Here is a 22217-nt window from a genome sequence, read left to right as displayed (position 1 = left end):
GGCCTCTCCTCGGCCTCTCCTCGGCCTCTCCTCGGCCTCTCCTCTGCCTCTCCTCTGCCTCTCCTCGGCCTCTCCTCTGCCTCTCCTCTACCTCTCCTCGGCCTCTCCTCGGCCTCTCCGCGGCCTCTCCTCGGCCTCTCCTCGGCCTCTCCTCGGCCTCTCCTCGGCCTCTCCTCGGCGTCTCCTCGGCCTCTCCTCGGCCTGTCCTCGGCCTGTCCTCGGCCTCTCCTCGGCCTCTCCTCAGCCTCTCCTCCGCCTCTCCTCGGCCTGTCCTCGGCCTCTCCTCGGCGTCTCCTCTGCCTCTCCTCTGCCTCTCCTCTGCCTCTCCTCGGCCTCTCCTTGGCCTCCCCTCTGCCTCCCCTTGGCCTCTCCTCTGCCTCTCCTCTGCCTCTCCTCGGCGTCTCCTCTGCCTCTCCTCGGCCTCTCCTTGGCCTCCCCTCTGCCTCCCCTTGGCCTCTCCTCTGCCTCTCCTCGGCCTCTCCTCAGCCTCTCCTTGGCGTCTCCTCTGCCTCTCCTTTGCCTCTCCTCGGCCTCTCCTCGGCGTCTCCTCTGCCTCTCCTCGGCCTCTCCTTGGCCTCCCCTCTGCCTCCCCTTGGCCTCTCCTCTGCCTCTCCTCGGCCTCTCCTCGGCCTCTCCTCGGCCTCTCCTCGGCCTCTCCTCTGCCTCTCCTCGGCTTCTCCTCGGCCTCTCCTCGGCCTCTCCTCGGCCTCTCCGCTGCCTCTCCGCTGCCTCCCCTCGGCCTCTCCTCGGCCTCTCCTCGGCGTCTCCTCGGCCTCCCCTCGGCCCCTCGAGAACAGTGTTTGGTGACTAAACGGCTGCAGGGAGCGCGAGTCACCGTGGGGAAAGTCCAGGATCGCCTTTCTCTGATTCACAGACTGAGTAAAGCGCGGGGAATGCACTGATCACATCTCACACTTCTGGATCAACGTTGAGAGAGGAGACGATCCACTTTGAGACAGTTTTGGATTCATGTGGATTCTTCCAGTAATGACTGAGATATGAGCCAAAAACTAAAAAAATCTGCAGTTCAACCCCGATGACGCTGTGATCCAAATATGGTCATTTCCTTTGTGGGAGACGGCGGCGGCTCAGGACGGGTGACCTGGACACGCCCATGTGCACACGCAGGGCTCCGTAAATGAAACTGACTGATGAAGAATGAGGTCAGAGAGCTCGTGTGTGGAGTAATCTTCCACTCCCTCTGGGGCATGTTTTTTTAAACTGCGAAACGGGACGGACCGGTTTCAGATCAGCTGCAGAATGTCATTAATTATTATTTTTAGACAGCGCGGCGCGATCGCCTCAGATCTGGGTTAGTCAGAAGTGCGTTGCGAAGGTAAAGACGCACGTAGATGATCCGCTGTGGAAGAAAACGCGTCTGATCTCGTGTAAGTTTTAAAGACGCACCATTATTCTTTTCATTTTATTTGTTTATCTTTACATATTTCATTATTTTGCTGATAATGTTTTGAAATTGAAGCTGTTCGACTTTGACCTATGTTTGTTTTATCTCTTTATTGTTGCAGTGCAGTTTTGTACAGTATATTTTCGGGATTCACCAATACCACTGTTTCCTTAAAACTCTGACAATGTTCAAATCCAGGCTGAAAACAGTTCTTTTTGCCCGTGCATATGACTGAAAGTATTTTATCTGCACTCTTGCCTTTTACTGTAATTGATTAATTTTATGTTGATGTCCAGAGGAGAAGGAGCGACAAAACAGAGGTTAGATAACTTTGTGTGAACGAGCAAGAAAAAATAGTGCTCAAGACAGAAATAGTGCTCAAGACAGAGCGAATCTTAACAAGACTTAAAAATGCATATAACTGAAAGTATTTTATCTGCACTCTTGCCTCTTACTGTAATTGATTAGTTTTACGTTGATGTTTTTATTGATTCTATTTGCTTTCTTGTATTTATGCAACTGTGAAGCACTTTGAATTGCCTTGTGTATGAATTGTGCTCTACAAATAAACTTGCCTTGCCTTAAAGTCCTCGCCGATGCGAGCACAAAGCTCAAATGTAATGATGGTTTATAGACATTTATTTTTTCTCAGCAGATCGGTTAGTAATTGGTTACTTTACTTATTTACATTTGTTTGAGTAAAGTAGGCTTCCCTTTTAACACATTGAGAGCCAACAATCCAGACCATTTTTCATGATATTTGTAGCACCACAGCGTATTCTACGTGCCTCGGAAATCCAAGCTAAACAGAGGCTAGTTTTTGAGCAGGAGATAATGGGAGTTTTATGCAACTCTCTCCTTTCTGATTAACTCCTCTCTCCTCTCTGGACAGACACTAACGTTATGTGAAGAGGCAAATGCCTAAATATCTCCCTTTCAAGTCAGTTTTTAAACGATAACATTGTTGACACGTTTTGAAACACCGCGTGTCGCCGCAGATCGATCTCTTTTTATCGCGTGTGCATTTAAACAGCCTGGTTCTCGGATTGAAGACTTTAACAGGATGTTTCTCAGTCGTCCTTGGACCGACTTAACAATTTAAAAACTCAGTGAAACGTTAAAATCTCAACTGTTTTTTTTTTTTTCACTCAAATTTCTGCTCAAAAGTTTCCCACTTTGTTGAAATCACTTGACTCTAATGTTAATGAATCTGCAGAATGTTTGAATGCATATATTTGTGGCACTAAAAGTCTTGTATTTGGGCAGTAAAATGGCATTGTGAAGTCTCAGTGCCGCCTGTTGACTGCTCTCCTGCCGTGTGCCCAGGCCGGTTCGGTGATCCCGCTGCTGCCTCAGGAGAACATCGAGCTGGCCTCTCAGCTCAAGCGCCTGGAGAGCTCCTTCAGCATCTTCGCCGAGGAGTCCAACCCCAACCAGCTGCTGGCCCACCTGGGACGCATGGCCGTGGAGTTCCACCACCTCTCGTCCAAAGTGCAGAAGAACGAGCAGCGCACCTCCCTGCTGCAGGTACGAGAGGGACGGGTTTTATGTCTTTGATGCTTTCATAGACGAAAAAGTCAAAAAACTCTAAAATAAATGGCTGAAAAAAGGTGGCTAACTGGATATACAGGTATATCGCTTATCACAGGATCGACGTATCAAGATTTTCATTATCGTAAGACATTGCGTATCTTATCGAATCGTGAGGTACCCAGAGGTGCCCACCCCTAGTGCCAATATAGCCTCCAGTATTTGTGATTAGAGAAGCAGCGGTGACATGTTGGTAAAGATCCACCCGGTAAATATCTTTATCTCCTCATGTTCAGGTAAATCTCATTCATAACTTACTATGCATGTCCTTATATGGCAAAATGGAGGCGTGATGAGGGTGTGAGGGGGGTCATGCGCACACATGTCTTCTCCAGGTGGAATCAGTGAAGGGGAGATTACGTAGGTTTCATAAATCCTTTTATTTTCTCCGTATGTGAAGTCTGCCTATAAGAGTACGAGCGAGAAAAACCCAGAGTCTCACGCATTTTTATGAATGAGCCCCCTAGATTCTGGCGGCCAATCCATGAGTGAAAACAAGGTCTCACGCAAAGCTTGTGACCATGTCATGTACAAATCAAGTTCTTTCCTTCCGTACCATCTGGAGGAAGAAATCCATCAATGGAATTACCCGGTAATTCAGGATGTTCAGGTCGTCAGCTGGCACATCGTGTTAAAGGAATAGGCCACCGTTTTTACATACTGAGATATGTTCTTACCTTAGCTTTGACGAGTTCTTTAGGACCTGTCTGATCTTCCCCCGTGCCTTCAGTCACGTAAACACAGCGCAGACGGCGTTAGCATTTAGCCTCTCCCTCTCTCCTCTATAGCTCCAAAACAGGTCAAGATAGAAGCTACCAAGCTCTTCCACGTTTTCCCTATTTAAATATGGTTACGTGAAGTGTTCCACTACAAAGTATAATTACACAAAATTAAACAATGTGGATTTTCTAAGTGGATAAAAGGGGGAACTATTCACCTTATTCCGCCCCGCCCACTTTTGCCACTTTTAGCGTCGTCGCGGGACCTCGTTGTCCAGACACTTCCGGTCGAGCGCGAAGCCCGTTCATTTTAACGGAGAACGAGGGAAAATATTCTCCGCTCAAATCTAATGTTTAGTCGATTGATTTGTGTAAAATGGCCAATGTTCATTTGCACCAACATGTCGACACTGCAGCGTTTCTCTGTGCGGCCTGAAAACGGCTTTGTTTTCGTGTAGTGACTGATTTTATGTGGACTTCTCCAGCCCCATGTTAACACATAGGAGAGGGGCGGGCACAATTCATGGCGGCGCCCACGCGAACATCCGGATTCGGAATAAGGTGAATATTGTAAGGTGTAAAAATACCAGGAGTAGTTCGAAATCCTCGCAGTAATCTTCACTTTACTGTGCGGATGCCAAATTACTCCTGGTATTATTACGCCTTACAATATAGTTCCTTCTTTTATCCGCTTAGAAAATCCACATTGTTTAATTTTGTGTAATTATACTTTGTAGTGGAACACTTCACGTAACCATATTTAAATCGGGAAAACGTGGAAGAGCTTGGTAGCTTCTATCTTGACCTGTTTTGGAGCTATAGAGGAGAGAGAGAGAGGCTAAATGCTAACGCCGTCTGCGCTGTGTTTACGTGACTGAAGGCACGGGTGAAGATCAGACAGGTCCTAAAGAACTCGTCTAAGCTAAGGTAAGAACATATCTCAGTATGTAAAAACGGTGGCCTATTCCTTTTAATGTTAGCAATTCAGATCAGAAAAGGCATGTTCGTGCACAGCAAGGATCCAAGAACTCTCCCAATTAATGACATTTTACTTGTTTCACTAGTTCTGCAATAAAAAAAAATCACAAACGCTGTAACTATTTCGGTCTTTGATTTTCAACTGGTGCAACTGTCGGGACCAACTATCGCCGAGACGGACAAGCAGCGACCCAAATAAGAGCGTTTATTACAACCGAGATAAAACATTTTACAAAAGACTCTGATGTTTCCTGATGTTGGTGCAGATTGGTTTTAATCTTGATACTAATGACTGACTGTGTGTGTGCAGACGCTGTGTGAGCAGCTGAGGCAGGAGAACAATGAGCTGAGGAAGAAAATGGAGGAGGACCATCACATCAGGAACAGAGACCTGGAGCAGCTCAGGTCGGACACCGCACTCACTCTGACCGGGGTTCTCAAACAAACAGGGGGGGTGCGGGGCCACAGCTGGTTCTCTGGAGTAGAGCGGGGCAATGTAGAGTTCATTGAGTAATTGTTTTTTAGTCCAAACGTCGAGCATTTTAAAGCGTTTATCTCTAATTTTGCTGAATCGGTCGCTTTGTGTGGAAGTTACAGGTTCTGGCGCCTCTAGTGGCCAAAAGTTACACAGAGTTGCTATACATTTATTTCAATCTTGGTGAGGAGTAAAAAAAAGAGTTTATTATTATCTTGACCTCAACCTTACACCGCGCTCACACCTAGAGCGGCGGAAGTGAAGATCGCGGCGAGCTTCCATTCATCATCTATGCTGCCTGGCAACCGGAAAGTACCCACAGGAAGTACACAGAGCACCGCGCGAGCAGAGCCATTTCCGGCGGAGACCACCGACCACAGAACAAGCTCCGACACCTGTGCGTGACTTCAGCTGCGTCTCAAACCCACCTCCACGTGCTCCTGCACCAGGGCAAGGCTCGCCGCTCCTAATTCTGAAATGTAGGAGCACAGTCAAAAAAAACAAACAGGGGAGCTCTTAAAGACGTACTAAGTAACGTGTTTACCTTAATAAATCCTTTCCGTAGTCCCTGTGGGGGTAATACAAGTGTTTATGGGATGATTGGAGGGTCTTTCATCGCCCCCTGGTGTCTCTGGCCAGAAAACCATGTTTGCAACTTTGCTGCCACTGGTCCGGAGCCACCAATACACACTAATAGAATCACGAAGAAGATGCTAACATGCTAACGGGCAAAGCTAACTGCGGGCTAGCATCACTTTAAACAGGATTTACAGCCAAGTTTGAGTGAAAACAAATATTTCCATTGTATAATTGGATGCACAATATCCCTCTCTCCCTTCGCCTTTTCTGTCAGCGTAGTATTTACTCTCCAAGACAAGTAATAAGGTAAAAAATCGTAACTTGCTACGACACCTGCAGTTGCGCTTATGGCCTCTAGGGGCAAGAGTTACTTAGTACTGCTTTAAGAGGGAAGAAGGGAATTTAAACATACATGCCACTTCCTGCATTCTGTTGCATTTTAGATGTATTATTTTAGCTTATTATTAACATTATTTTTTATTATTATTAACTTTAGCTTCTGCAATCAACAAAACGCATTATATTTTAACACTGTGACCAGGACACCAGATTTTGTGCCTCCCAATCGTTATTACAATACATCCATGCTACAAATCCCCGACTTTCTCTGCTCCGCCCCTGCTTCACCGCACTCACTGTGTCGTCTCCACTCTCCTCACTCTGCACCTTCACTCTCCTCACTCTGAACCTTCACTCTCCTCACTCTGCACCTTCACTCTCCTCACTCTGAACCTTCACTCTCTTCTCTTTGAACCTTCACTCTCCTCAATTAAGGTGGACTGGAGCATTTACGCTGGCAGTCGCTGGGAGCATAGTCCATAGTCCACTCCTTGTGAAGGTCCCCCTCACTTTTGAATGGCCTCTTCCTGACAGTCCTCTCCAGACTCCGCTCATCCCTTTGTCTTGTGCACCTTTTTCCTCCACACTTTTCCTTCCACTTAAAAAGGGGGTATTATGCTTTTTTCAGTCACATAGCACCAGTCTACATCACACTACAATGATGACCAAACCTTCTGTTGGTCTGTAAATGCAGTAAATTAGAATAACTGCCTTGTATAAATTGCTCTCTCAAAATGGCTGTAGCGAATGTCTTGAAATAGGCCTCTGTCTCTTTAAGAACCTCTGAGCCTTTCCGACACGCCCCCTCCACACGCTGTCTGTGGCATCAGTGGGGAGGGGGTTCTGCTGAGGAGCAGTGGTCGGTTACTCGGCTGGTGACGAAAGCTCGGAGGCGTCTCCAGGAGGTGGGGGCGTTCCTAGGAGGACTCAGGCAAACCTATCCCTAAAATGGCCGCCATCAGAGTTTTTACAGATTACTCAAAAATACGGGATTGTGCCAAGGCAACACTTCAGGCATGTTTTTAATGAGGGAATGACATAATAACATGATGTAAAGCTTGAAAAAGTCGATTTTGCATAATACCCCCCCCTTTAACTTTCTCTTAACGTGCTTTGACGCAGCGCTTTGAGAACTTCTTTTGCTCTGACCTTTTTGAGGCTTTTGTCCATGACGGTTTTCTGCACAACTGTCAGGTCAGCGGTCTTCCCCATGATGGTGAATTCTCCTGAACCACTGAGAGGCCGTTTAAAAGTCTGACACTTTGAGCTACAGTATAGTCCCTTTTCGCAATATTCTAATCTTCTGAGAATTTGAATCAGGGGTTTTTTAACAAGCTGTGAGCCAAAATCATCAATCAAGGTGAGATAAATCAAGCCATTATGTTATAGTTTGGATAATTATGGCTCACAGCTTGTTTAAACCCCATATAAAACATCCTGAATTTTGTTCATGATATTCTAATTTCAGAGTTTCACCTGAATGTTCTTCTTCATACATACTTTTTGCCCAGACTTAAGCTGGTGTCAAAAGTTCAAATGAATGAGAATGAAAGTAACACCGGAGGAGGCTTTGACGTCTTGCTCAACAATAAAAGCTTTTACTTTTACCGAGGGTGACACACTCAGCGCAGTCTTTCACTTCTCATTCATGCTTTTACAGCTCTCTGGTAGCGCCGGGTCTTCCCAGGGACTCACTGCAGCGTGTGTTTGTGCTGGGCAGACAGGAGAACCAGAAGCTGAAGGAGCTGGTGACGGGGGGACCAGGGGGGACGGCGCCGGCCCCTCAGCCCGACGACACAGGAGAAACCAAAGAGGAGCCGGTCAAAGAGGAGGCCACGGCTGTACGACCCAAAATGGAGGCCAGCACGCCACAGAAGGTAATGGGAGCGGCCTTTCTGCGGGAACTGAAGGGTTTGTGGGAGATTAGGGTCTTAAGTTTGATTCCAATGGTCAGGAAATTTAATTTTTTGAGAGAAACCTGGACACTGCTTGAATTTTTCACACCAGAATTGATTCTAAAATGCAAAACATGTGATCAGAAAACGCATTCAGTCGCAGTTTTTTTGTAAATTTCTCTTATCCGGGTAGGAGTTTGAGTGGGAAAATAGGAAATCACTGTTGTGTCTTGTTTTAAAAGTACTTTCGGACGTACCTTCAGGGACACACAAGTTGCAATAAACAATGAAGACGATCCGCTGGTCAAATTGTTCAAGTGTTGCTAAAATGAAATAAAAATTTTAAAGGGATATTTTCAGGATTTTTGACATAGGGCCTCATTTCCTAGTTATCCAGAGTGTTGCTGATTTCTGGAGATATTTTTTTTGTAATTCATGCAGTTCTTATATTTGAAGAGTCTCGTGGCGCTAGGCTAATGCAAGGCTAGCGCATTTCTATGGTATCAGCTAGCCTGCATTAAAAACAGTCTGACCCGCTCCACAGAGCACCTGAGGCAAATCACTTTTAACCCCAGACTAACCATATAAATGTCTGTGTCCATAGAATAATGTTTGAAATATAACTGACCTTGCATCACATGAATGATCGCATTTTGAGGGACTATTTTCTAGCAGATCACTCCGCCGCTGCGTAGCTTATACAACCACGAAGCTGCTCACATTTTAAATTTTAAATGCAAAATTATTCTATCTACACAGACATTTATATGGTTAGTCTGGCGTTTTTCTATCTTTCTTGTTTTTTTAAACATAAATATGGATCATGTGTTTTCGCTTGTGTCCTTAATAAAGATAAGGATTGAATGATTATAAGTGATGTGCCTCAGGTGCACTGTGGAGTGCGTAAGACCTAAATCCTGAAATATCCCTTTAAGCTGACGGCACTTTGGACCCGAAGTAACACCTTTTTGAGTGACAGTGCAGGATTTTAGAGGCAGTTGTGGTGAAAAGGTCTGAGCTCATTCTACACATTGAGCCCACTAGGACATGGCTGGAACATGTAGGGGAGGAAAATACATATTTTTAACAATTTAAACTCCGTGTAGTCCCTTTAAGGCTAGGGCTTATGGGTCTGGGTGCACATGTGCCCTGGGACCGTTATGATACCGGGGTTTGGTATCCATCCCTCGTGTGAACCATTTGCTCTTTTCCATAGGGACTTAAAGCAGCAGCTCATTGGAGGCTTGTGTTTGGGCTGTTCCGAGACAACATTCTGCTTGTACTTTTTTGGAAACAAAGTTTTGAGGCGGATCATGACCAAGATTTGTTCTTATGCATTTGTCTGCGCCACTGGATCTATACTTTACGGCAGCCTGGCCATCATCAGCAAAAGTTACAAATGGATTGCTTTAAATCTGTTGTTTTCTGTGCAGCCTTAACCATCACAGACTTTTACATTTCTCCCCTTGTGGTGCATTAACAGACGTGTTTTGTTTTCCCTCAGAGCGGAAAGGCAGCAGAGAAAACGCCGACCAAACATTGTGACGTCGACGTCTACGAGAAGAAGATCAAGCTCTTGGAGAAGCAGAGGAAAGACGTGAGTGGAGCTTATTTAAACCCAGTTTAATCGTGTTCTGTTTGCTTATGTCTGTGATAAATGATGATATGTTTGCGGCAGGTTTTGGAGGTGAACAAACAGTGGGACATTCAGTGGAACGCCATGAAGTCACAGTTTGAACAAAAGGTAAAGAGTTTTTTCATCTCGCACAAAAAATAAGCATTGACCAGGACCGAGGATCGCTCAAAGCTTTTTTTTATTAATCCAATACCAGTGCCTTAACTTTACTGGTGTTGTTTCACTGTACCCAGTCCTGATCCTGTTCCCTCTGATGATGCGAGGTCGTTCAGAGAATAGACTTTAAAACAGTTCTGCTTGTGTGCAAGTCTTTTCATTGTTTAGCACCAAAGTTCATCTCTGACATGTTAGAGCCGTATGACCATCTCAGGCCCTGGGGACTTCAGGGGGGGGTCTCCTGGTGGATCCCAGAGTCAGGACTAAACACACCGAGGCTACAGCTAAAATCTGGAACAGTCTGACAAAGTTCAAATCCAGGCCCGTGAATATGGCAATGAAAGTATTTTATTTTGCACTCGTTGCTTTCACTGTAATTGACATAAACAGCTCAGATAATCATAGCATAAAGAACAAACTCTCCACCTCACTCCAAATCACTAAATCCATTGAAATCTTCATCCTCGGTGTCACTTCTGAACAATCGCTTTGGCAACGACCTGAGCACGGAGGCGTAACTGCACCGTTGACAAGCCTCTCCCGGCAGCACGTTTTTCAAGCTCTCATTTGTGAACTCGTTCCTCCAGCTGTGGCCATCGAGCTTTTAGCCCGTGATTAGCTTTGTTTTGTTTTCTTCTCTAAGATTAACCTCCACTTCTCACTCGCTCCAAACTTTCTTTCTGCTGCTTGATTTACCTGCAGTATTAGTTTCTCCGGAGTATAAAAACTTAATGCAATTTATAGTCTGTGAAAACTGTGAAGCACTTTGAATAAGCTAAATCAGCATTATCCGTGCGCATGCGTGATGATATTCCCGTCAGAACTCACGACTACCCACGGTGTCAACAAAGCCCAGTAAAGCCATACCATCATAGTGTGTTGTCTCACACTAACACACGCTTTCATTCATCCTGGCCTATTGTACATGTTTTTAGTGGCAGGGGAAATACTTACCTATGGCTTTTTCTAGGCCTGTATCGTAAAGATGGGGGGGATCTTTACGATATATCGAATTATTTTGCTAGGCCTAATAAGTCCTATATATAAATAGGCCAACAAAATAACAGAGTTATAATAAATAAATAAAATAACGTTAGACATCGACCTTCTTTGTAGACGTGAGCAAGCCTTGTCACCACGTTTTGGTCATCCTTATGAATCAGATAATTTTTAATATCTATGTACGACGTGCAAGAGGGCATTCGTTTGCTGCTGTTGACTGAGTCAGTCTCCCAACCTCCTCTCAGCTCGAAGTGATCTTAGAAAAAAACTATGGGGCTTTTTGAAATGACAATGCCAAAGAAATGACCGCAAGTCGTTTCTTTCTCTTCCCGGCAACACCTGCCCCGTTTCTTACAGACTCGACTTTACACTCAAAGTCTTCTATATCAGTGTCACACTCGGTCAGTTTCGGATATGATCTGGGTAGTCCTGACCTTTGACCTGGTCGGCGAATCCACTTTGTGTCTGAATTGTGCTCTACCAAAACACTTGGTTCTTCATTTCACTTCTCCCGTTGAGAACAAAAACTGTTTTTTCCCCCCGTTAGATCACAGACCTGCGTCAGCGCCTGGCCGACTCTCAGAAGACGGTGGTGGAGCTGGAGGCGGAGAGAGAGCAGCGACAGAGGGACTACGACAAGAAGCTGCTGCTCGCCAAGTCCAAGATCGAGAACGTGCAGGTACTGTCGGCTTCAGGAGTACCCGCACCGCTGCATTAGACTTAACATCCAGCCCAGAATAACTCCGTCCGACCAGAGCGAGTTCAGGTTCTCCTTCCAAACCCAGGTCTGACGATGTTCCTCTTCTCGTAGGGGGAGAAGGAGTGTCTGAACTCCGAGACCACAGAGCTGAAGCAGAAGATCCGCTACCTTCAGGACCAGCTGCTGCCTCTGAGCAAACAGCGGGAGTACCAGGAGAAGGAGATCCAGCGACTCAACCGGGTCAGTTCAGGCATCCAATATATGCTCCATCTTAGTTTAATATGTTGAGGCGGGAAAATACCGAGGCGGGGCATACACTGTGCGATTTTCGAGGCTATTTTGAAATGAATCATCAACTCTCACACTGTCCGTCTGAATCACACATGAGGAGCGTACGAGCTGCTCAAACTGCACGACATGACATGACCCGAGTGTGTTACTATGGATACAAGCTTTGGTCTGTCACATGATCCACTCAAACAAAGCCTCTGAACGCCTAAACATTCACTTCGTCTCCTCCTGCAGCTGTAATTTACTTTAAAGGGATATTTCAGGGTTTTTGACATAGGGCCTCATTTCCTAGTTATCCAGAGTGTTGCTGATTTCTGGAGATATTTTTTTTTGTAATTCATGCAGTTCTTATATTTGAAGAGTTTCATGGCGCTAGGCTAATGCAAGGCTAGCACATTTTTATGGTATCTGCTAGCCTTATAGTTATATTCCAAACATTATTCTATGGACACAGACATTTAAGTGATTAGTCTGGTGTTATAAGTGATTTGCCTCAGGTGCTCTGTGGAGCGGGTCACACTGTTTTTAATGCAGGCTAGCTGATACCGTAGTAATGCGCTAGCCTTGCACTAGCCTAGCATCACGAAACTCTTCAAATATATATATGAATTAGAAAAAAATATCTCCAGGTACCAGCAACACTCTGGATAACTAGGAAATGAGACCCTATGTCAAAAATCCTGAAATATCCCTTTAAAGCAGTACTAAGTAACTCTTGCCCCTAGAGGCCGTAAGCGCCACTGCAGGTGTCGTAGCATATTGCGTTTTTTTTTTACTCATTAATTGTCCGTGAGAGTAAATACTACGCTGACAGTAAAGACAAAGGGACAGAGGGATATTGTACATCAATTACTCAACAAGAGATCATTTTTTTCACTCAAACTTGGCTGTAAATACTGTTTAAGTGGCGCTAGCCCACAGTTAGCTTTGCCCGTTAGCCTGTTAGCTTCTTCTTCGTGATTTCATTTATGTGTATTGGTGACTCCGAGCCAGAAGCAGGGAAGTTGGAAGTGTGGTTTTCTGAAAGATCCTCCCAATCGTCCCATTAACACTTGTATTGCCCCCTGAGGAACTACGAAAAGGATTTATTAAGGTAAACAAGTTAGTTTGTGCCAAAATCGCACAGTGTAAATCCCGCTTAAAGCATAAAAATGTCAGTTATTATTATTATGAGTCTATTCACTGACAAAGGCAATAAAACTATTAAGATTCTGAAAATGTAATTGATGTTTTGTCGACTAGAACTACATCTAATCCTCACTTAAAAGTTGAAATCTGCAGATAGAACTCCCTCTTTGAGTATCCGTCCTCATCAGATCTGTTAAACCCGTGTTGTTGTTTCTTTAGGCGTTGGAGGAAGCCCTGAACCTCCAGTCGCCGTCCGCGTCCCAGCCGGCCCCGGGGCAGAGCAACTTCAGCGACGCCGCCAACAACCTGAAGAAACAAGAGCTGCTCACCCAGATCCAGGTCCTGAAGGAGCAGGTACGAGGCTCACGCGGAGGCTTTCAGGGCGGAACCTTTGGGATATGTGGGTGATGTTAACGCGGCGTGATGTTTAGGTGAAGATCTTCGAGGAGGACTTCCGGAAAGAGCGCAGCGATCGCGAGAGGATGAACGAGGAGAAGGAGGACCTGAGGAGACAAGTGGAGAGACTACAGGGTCAAATCACCAATCTGACCAACCAGGTGAACTTTACACTCTCACAAACAGACACTCAGACACTGGCTTTGATTGGACGAGGGAGAGTGTAGCCAGCGACTGCAACAAGCCAAAAATCAGAAATAAAAATACTAGTTAATTACATTAAAGGGACTATACAGAGTTTAAAAAATGTTCCAGCCATGTCCTAATGTGTAGAATGAGCTCAGACCTGTTCACCACAACTGCCTCTAAAATCCTGCACTGTCACTCAAAAAGGTGTTAATTCAGGTCCGAAGTGCCGTCATGCACGAGCTTAATATAGAAGCTGCAGTTGCACGTATGACCTGAGGTGGCAGTAGTGAGCATAAAATGGCCAACTTGCATTCAGCCCCTTTAATTAATCGCCCGTTGTCGTTTTGGTATTGAGATATGAACATTCGAGATATTAATGTCGAAAAAGGTTTTCACCTAACCCAGGGGTGTACAAACTTTTTTCATGGGGGGCCGCATATTGAAGCGTACTCGGGGTGAAGGGCCGTAGATCGGTAGTTAGTGCCGCAAAACCTTCGACTAGCAGAGGTTTAAATTGTGCCCCATACCTATTTAAGCTTAAAACCTTCATGCCAGCTCAGTCTCACAGTAAAATGTTAGTTGTTCGGCTAGATTTGTATAGAATTATTACATTTCAGATAAAAAGGTCCATCTCTGGTGATGTGTACTGATACAGCAAGTGGCCGAGGGCCACCATAAATTGGTCTGAGGGCCGCATTTGGCCCCCAGGCCGCACTTTGGACACCCCTGACCTAACCCATAGTTACATCGTATCAATACAGAGATATCTGTCATGAATATCGTGATATGAAATTTTGTCCATATCGTTCAGCCCTAGCGGTAACCATAGTAACGCTCAAAATGCAGATTTCTAGTCTTATTATTGCTACTATCTCTGTAATTCTTGAGCCAAATCACATGAAACAAAAACTGTCACAAAGTTTAAAGTCATATCTTCCAGCACATGTGAACATATGTTTAATTATTTCGTCACAAAAGCGTCCAAAAGTAGAGACAAGGAATTTCAGCCAGGAAATTCATATGTCAAGTTTGTGAATCCAGTCACTCTCAAATAATGATCATAGAAAACATTTGGACATTTTCTTTTAGGAAATTTATCTCAAAAACTGTTTCTCTCCCATTGAGTTGTATTGGCATTTTCTAAATCGTGAACGCAACCTATAGCAGTAATGTGTTGCCCTCTAGTGGTCCCTGTACAAAAGACTAATATCTAATATTTGTCATTGGTCAAAATACTTATTTTACAACAGTCGGCAGCTGCTGTCTGTGGCAACACTGCTGGTTAAACCCACTACATTGCATTAGAAGTTGTTGAAATGTAGTACAGTACACAGACATCTTATTAGTGACCCGTCCCTTTGAAAGACTCTGTGCTCAAATTACACATGAGCAACTTACTTACTGCAAATGGTTTTCATTCCCGTTTTCAAAGCGTGGATGTAAATCCTGTCTTGTGTGTGTGGTGGTTTTCAGCAGTGACTGTGTTGTGTTTCTGCAGCTGCACCAGGCGCAGAACGAGTGTCAGAGAGAGAGGACGGAGCGCTGCAAACTGGAGCGACTGCAGATGCAGCACCACAAACAGGTGACAAAGGCATGGACAGACTTCTTACATATTACTGTACTATATACACGCCGTACACATGAGTCACATGATGCACGTTAGACTCTGCTCATAGTGACGGGAGAAGAGCCTCACTCCAGATGCAGGGTCAGGCCTCGTTACACTTTTAGAAATACAATCAACTCCTGATATGCTTTAACAATAGGTGACCTGGTATTTTAACCCTAAACAAGTTTCTATTTTCCCCCACAAACATTTTTGTTTCGTCCAGATCTTTTGGCATCAACATTAAACTTGATTCAAACTGAATAATCTGGACTGGGATTGGCTGCACATCATAATCTGGGATAATCTGATTTAGCAAAGCATCATTTGTATTATTTTAGAGCGACATTAGACTCGTTGGTGCCACGAGGTCTGATTTATTTGACCACACTTCATTATTCAGTTGTGTTTTTATCAGGTGGTGGCAGTTTGTTGTGAATGTGCGTTGGGCTGTTTGTGATTCTTGGTGCTAACGTGGGCTGGTGCTGGTCGTAGGGGCAGACTCAGGACAGGCGCGACCCCCCCGCTGTAGGCCCCGCCCCCGGTGTAGGCTCCGCCCCTCTCAGTCCTCCGTACTGTGGTCCCTTTGTGCAGGTTCAGGGGCAGGGGCTGGAGGCGTGGCCTGTTCACTTCCCCCCGAGGATCGCCACGGCAACAGGGCCTTCCGCCGCCCCGCCCCCTGTCCGGGAGTACCCGCCCAACGCCCCGGTAAGACTAGTACTGATACTACTACTACTGCTACTGCTACTGCTACTGCTGCAGCCTGCGCGCCCAACGCCCCTCTGAGAACTTCTACTGCTACTGCTACTATAGTACTACTGCTACACATGTTTTTTCTATGGTACACTGCGGGATGTACTAGTCTGGGGCCTAAACTGAACTGATCCACAGCCAGAAGGTTGTGGGTCGGGGGCGATTCGCCTTTGGGACCGGTTTGATAAAGGAGGAGCTACACACGGCTGCGCATTGATTGGATGAGAGAAAACACACTCTCAAGCAAAGAAAAACACAACAAACCACACAAGCGGCAACAAACCCTAATGCATCACAATTAAACAAGTGCTTGCCTGTATTTGCGATAACGGACTAAGTGTGAATGGGCTAAAATGATTAGAAAAACAAAACTATCCCATAAGTTAGGGCTTTTTATGGAAAAAAAAAGTTGATATTAGTGCATATTTGACCTTTCTGTGACCGAGTGGCTTTGTGGATGGTTAAGATGTCGCATTTACTTCCCATTTCAGTGGTGGCCTATAGGGTGCTCAAGAACCAGTTGTTTTTTTGGATCTGTGGTTACGCAAACATTCCATCTAGAAAACCTACCAGAAAACCTGAAATAAAATAGATCCTGAAGGATCACAGAGGCCACCATGATGAGTAGGGGAAAGCTCCAGACCTGGAGCCAAGACAGATCTACCGTGAAGCGAATTCACCGTGATAGTGCGCCCTTTGCTGCATAAGGCGGATCTAGACTGATCAGCTTTTAGGAAGGTTGATGTTGATCTACTTCACGCGCGTGAGGAGTTAGTAGGCTAGTTTATTTTAACTTTTTCATGAAAACAACACAAAATTCTTTGTAAGAAATTTGGAAAGTGTAATTAGATCTTCTGTTGATTGATAAAAATAACATACGGTCACTGAAAGGTCAACTTGCACAAATACACATTTTTTATTTTCCACATAAAAAAGTTGCATAGTGCATTTCTTGTTTGGAAGCACTTAGAAACAAAAAGCAATGTAATAGATTTAAAGTGAAATGTTACATACTTGGTAAATCCATTGATTTGCATGAGGATGATAAATAGTTAAAACTCCAACAGTGGGGTTTAATTCGTAAAAAATAAATACATGTATCTTTACATTTATGTGTGAAGTACAAAATAAATAATTGATCACAAAAAAACTAGTGGGATTGATCCACAGTAATCCTCCACAGTGTACCGCTCCCTTTGAAAGACTTTTACTCTCTCCACTTCTTCTACTGCCGGCTGTATCTGTACAACAGAGTTCTTAAAGGGGCTGGAAGCAAGTTCGCCATTTTATACTCACTACTGCCACCTCAGGCCATATGTGTAACTGCACCTTCTATATTAAGCTCGTGCATGACGGCAATTCGGGCCGAAGTGACACATTTTTGAGTGACAGTACAGGATTTTAGAGGCAGTTGTGGTGAACAGGTCTGGGCTCATTCTACACATTAGGACATGGCTGGAACGTGTAGGGGGAGGAAAATACTTAATTTTAACATTTTTAAACTCCTTATAGTCCCTTTAATGGGGCTGAAACAAATCAATTATTCGATATATCATAACTATTTTAGTCACAGATCAATTGTTTCCTGGTAAACACAGACTCAAATAGAGCAAAAATGACGATAAACTTTGATGAAAACTTGTTTTTTTAAGTGAGAGTATGTAATGTTTTGTACATTGTAAATTTCATAAATATCTGTGTCTCTCATCCAATCAGAAAGCAGCATTAGCACCAAGAACCTCCTACAAACATTCACTTTAACCTCTTAACCCCAACCTGAACCGAGCACACTTTACCCAAATCTAAAAGCTTCTTGAAAATAGCGACAAAAACATGCCGGAAAAGCAACAATAACATCATAAAGTGACAAAAGTGTGACGAAAAAGTGACAAATGGCGACAAGAAAGTGACAAAAACAACATTACACTGTTGCTTTCCAGTCTTTTTGATTTGAGTAAAGCCGAACTGGAGACAATGCGCTCGGTTAAGGCGGGGGATGAGAGGTTACGTTTACTCCATTAACACGTTTAAGAGTAGTACTACAACTATTACTGTCACTGCTTCCATGGCTGCTGCTCTTTACTTGTATAAAATACCCACTCAGACTAGCACTACTACTACTACTACTGCACTAATACTGCTGCATTTACTACTGTAGCCAACCAGTACTATTCCTACAACTTCTTCTACAACTTCTCGTTTTTCTCTTTCTACCCAATGCCCCGTTTACTGCTGCTGCGATAGACGACCAGCCCTAATACTTCTTCGTACTTTATTCTACTAGTATTCCATTCCATCTGTGCAAAGTTTTTGGCAGCTCTAAAAACTTTACGATCTTTAAACTTCCTTCTTTTATTTGTCTCTGGAGTGGCTACTATTTAACATGGCTCTTTTTCCTGTTTCTTGATTCTTCGATAACGCTTCTAGGCCACACGCGTCACAAACACATCACTCAGTCGTGAGGAAGTATTGCACACTGTGACCCTGCCGTGTTTCCGTAGGGTTTCCCGTGGCAGTCGTCCTTCTCTCAGCCCAGAGGAGCCCGAGCGGTCGGCGAGAGCTTACGACCGCCTCCCGAGAACGCAGGTCAGTGCGGCGTCGCTTCTCACTCATATTCACACTCCCTCAACGCTTTAAGTGTTTTTTTTGGTGTTTCGGATCTTGTCAAGTAATGTGTCGGCCAAAATGTCAAAACTTTGAGGCAGGAAAATATCGCTCTAAACCAGGGGTGCTCGCCTGACCTACTTTTGCGCCACATCTGGTTAATACCATAGACATATTATCAATAGACCGTCATTCCTCACTCCTCCCCGTTTACCATAATGACCACGTTCAAGGGGGAAATCATGGCGGATTTACAGACTCCTCCTCACCAGCTCTGACAAAGCACGTTCCTAAAAAGGGCATAAGTGCGGGATCTTCACTGTAGACTCCGCCCTTGTGTGACGTGTAGCTCGCGCTGCTCCAATGCTAACAGTCCGACCCTCATTAAGTACGAGATTTCTAAAAATTTGCTTCCGAAAACCAGCCTGGTTTCCTTACTTGTGACAAACCCAGCGTTATCACAAGAGGAATATCTATCTGTAGAAAGTTAAGAAAAAGAAACCAGTCTTTTAAAGGAATAGGCCACCGTTTTTACATACTGAGATATGCTCTTACCTCACTTTAGCCGAGTTAATATATCCCTGTCTGGTCTTTGTCCGTGCGCTCTGTCACGCAAACGGAGCACATACGCAGCCTCTCCCACACGTCACATAGCTCCAAAAAAGCTCACGATAGAAGCTACCAAGCTCTTCCACGTGTTCCCTATTTATCATTACGCCTCACAATATAGTCCCCCTTTTTATCTGCTTATAAAATCGACATGTTACATTTCTGTGTAAATATACTTCGCATGAAAACACTTCACGTAACTTTATTTAAATAGGGAACACGTGGAAGAGCTTGGTAGCTTCTATCGTGAGCTTTTTTGGAGCTATGTGACATGTGGGAGAGGCTGCGTATGTTCTCCGTTTGCGTGACAGAGCGCACGGACAAAGACCAGACGGGGATATATTAAATGGTAAATGGTCTCAACTTATATAGCGCTTTTCCACCTACATTAGGCACTCAAAGCGCTTTACAGCAAGGATCCACTCACCCATTCATACTCTCATTCATACACCAATGTACGCAGACACTGGGGGCAATGTGGGTGAAGTGTCTTGCCCAAGGACACAACGACAATGTACACTTTCAGGAGGTGGGATTCGAACCCCCGACCTTCCGATCATGAGACGACCCGCTCTACCATCTGTGCCACTGTCGCCCAGAGGTCTCAGAGGTCTCAGAGGTCCCTATGCTAAAGTGGCTGTGATAGTTAGCATAGTGGCTGTGATAGTTAGCATTGTGGCTGTGATAGTTAGCATTGAGGCTTCTTTTCCTTACTCCTTCCTAACTGACCAATATTAACTCGACTAAAGTGAGGTAAGAGCATATCTCAGTATGTAAAAACGGTGGCCTATTCCTTTAAGTTGTTTTTAACATGTCTAAAGTGCAGTTCCCCTTCCATTGGGGGACTAGCGGCTATATGGAGGTACTACAGCAATGGCGGAGCAATGGCGGCCCCATAGTGTCGTCGTCAAAAAGCAGAGCGGCCATTGGTTAATACTAGGAGTGTGTTATCGCCTTGTCTCAGGCCATACGATATGTATCCCCATACACAGGTCGAGAAGTGACATCACCAACAGCTGTTTTTCTTCTTCTTTAAAGTTATTGGTGGAGTGCAGGCCAAACAAAAGCACATGTCGCCCCCTACTGTACAGTGTCCAACAACAACATAGTGTCCAAACAATGACATTAAGGAGAAAAAAATTCCAAAAGAGAAATCATACATTTCCCTTTAGCATTATTTTGTTTCAACAGCTGTTTCATAAAGCTACAGTATGCAAATTAGCCATGTGGCTTAAGTTAATACTACCGCTCTTTAACACACTGAAATGTGACTGAGCTGTGGTGACGACAACATGTATTTTGTCACTTTTATTGTGCAGAATCTTTTTTTTTTATTATTATTTTTGTTATTAAATGTGTTTCAGAGGTCCCTATGCTAAAGTGGCTTTGATAGTTAGCATTGAGGCTCCTTTTCCTAACTCCTTCCTAACTGACAGACCAATTCGAAGGCTTCTATCATGGCGGACGCTGACGCACATCCGGTTTGGCATTAGACCTCTTCCTCGGAGGCAGCATCTCTCTCACTAGATTCTTGCGTTACTCAAGCACGGTGCGCTGCCATCTAGCGGGTGGGAGTAAAAGTGCAGGACCAAAGCGAGACACTGCTATGAATATTTCCCCATAAATAGATGTTTAAATATCGATTCGGACGCTTTTTGGATCAATACGAGAATCGTGCGACATCAAACCGCGATATATTGGCGGATCGATATTTTTCAACACCCCTATTATATATCACGATATAGGTGACTCGATACGCGCATTGTCACATATTCCGTAACGATGCATTGAGCACAGGCCTAGTGTTTGGATTTTGTTCTTCTCCAACTTTTGAAATATTGTGTTGTTGATCCAGTATAACATTTTCTCCTTCCTTCCACAGACCAATCGGCAGCAGCCACAGTGGCGCCCCCTGCTGCCGGCTTCGGGAAAAGGGAGCGACAGAACGCGGACCCCGGGAAGCACTAGACGCCTTTTGGGGGGCGACACGGTGTGGTTTGAACTGGTGTGAGATCGTTTTCCTACTGAACTGTAGATATATCCGACAATGTTGTTTATACTTGGTTTTATAAGGCTATTTGTGGACACTTTGCTCTTCTCTATATAAACACACACACACACGGATATTATTTTCTTTATTTTTTTCCTTTATTTTTTATTTTTATCAGGATTTGAACTTTGTTTGTTAAATAGGTTGGAAAATGTGATTGTTCTTTCTTGCAGATATGTATAAAAACACCAAAACTGGCACTTAGTTTTGTAGGGTTTGAACAAGCCATTCCCCCCTCGATCAGAAAATAGGACGTCATTCCAGCTCTTGCCACATTCAGCCATAACCCGACGTGGATGTTATTGAAATGGCGTGGGGCAGCGCGTGGTTCTGGAAAGTGGGGTTTTCAACACACAAGTGTCACTCACCGACTTTTAAGTTCATTTGTGTAAGGTTGTTTTAACGGTTCACGGGAAATAGACCTAACAAATGGGTTTTTCTCCCGCCCAGAAACAAATCTTGCCCTCAGGAGTTGGCAGAGTTTAAATAGGCCTCTAAAATTGTGTCCTTTTCTTACAAACAACTACAACCTCGTACAAAATCTCGCCTTCTAAGCACCGCCAGAACTTGAACTTAATCAAACCAGGACTAGAAAGGTTAAAAACAGATCTAACTTGGACTGAATTATGTGTAAACTCGGTGCAAACCTCGCCTAAGCCAGAAAACACCTGACTTTTATACTCGAATCATAAAGGAAATCATCTTCAAACTTAAACGAATAAAGCTGAAGCTGAGCTGCTTAAAAACCTCGGTATGTGATTAGTTCCGGCGGCCATTTTGAATACCAAAGTAGAATTATGCAGTACTACAACATGTAACAATATCTCTACTCAGGGTGAATGTAATCATGTAAACAGAGTCTCAGTTTCAGTCGGTGTTTAAGCTGGTCAAGATGCTAGCATGCTACTGGTTAGCAACCGTCAATTCTTCAACACAGTAAACACATGTGTGGGTCACATCTATGAACACTGAGGAAATACTACGGTAACAGCATTTTGTATCCAAGGCTAGATGTTTGTGCTTCAGGGCTTTTTCTTGGTAAGGTCGGAGCTGAGCTGTTGAAGCTAAATGCTAACCAGTAGCATGCTAACGTCTTGAGCAGCTCAAACACTTGACT

General features: G+C 44.5%; 1 protein-coding gene across 11 annotated transcripts in view; it reads left to right on the top strand.

The window, feature by feature from the left end:
- tnip1 (TNFAIP3 interacting protein 1) overlaps window positions 1-21517 on the top strand; it is a 46616-nt gene extending 25099 nt beyond the window's left edge. For 5 of the 11 annotated variants that reach the window (XM_079582305.1, XM_079582306.1, XM_079582308.1 and 2 more), the window contains exons 6-18: window positions 2732-2932; window positions 5003-5097; window positions 7806-7962; window positions 9485-9577; window positions 9659-9724; window positions 11322-11453; window positions 11586-11714; window positions 13113-13247; window positions 13325-13450; window positions 14977-15069; window positions 15580-15792; window positions 18339-18423; window positions 20933-21517. In XM_079582305.1, the coding sequence (XP_079438431.1) occupies window positions 2732-2932; window positions 5003-5097; window positions 7806-7962; window positions 9485-9577; window positions 9659-9724; window positions 11322-11453; window positions 11586-11714; window positions 13113-13247; window positions 13325-13450; window positions 14977-15069; window positions 15580-15792; window positions 18339-18423; window positions 20933-21018 (1611 nt within the window). In that variant the 3' untranslated portion in view covers window positions 21019-21517. The remainder of the gene's footprint in view (window positions 1-2731; window positions 2933-5002; window positions 5098-7805; window positions 7963-9484; window positions 9578-9658; window positions 9725-11321; window positions 11454-11585; window positions 11715-13112; window positions 13248-13324; window positions 13451-14976; window positions 15070-15579; window positions 15793-18338; window positions 18424-20932) is intronic. The other 6 variants (XM_079582309.1, XM_079582307.1, XM_079582311.1 and 3 more) reach the window with 5 other exon arrangements.
- The last annotated feature ends 700 nt before the right edge of the window (window positions 21518-22217 follow it).

The sequence above is a fragment of the Gobius niger genome, assembly GCF_951799975.1.
Source record: "Gobius niger genome assembly, chromosome: 24".
Taxonomy (NCBI): Eukaryota; Metazoa; Chordata; class Actinopteri; order Gobiiformes; family Gobiidae; genus Gobius; species Gobius niger.
Note: the sequence above shows the minus strand (reverse complement) of the source record. Positions and strands in the feature narration are given on the sequence as shown.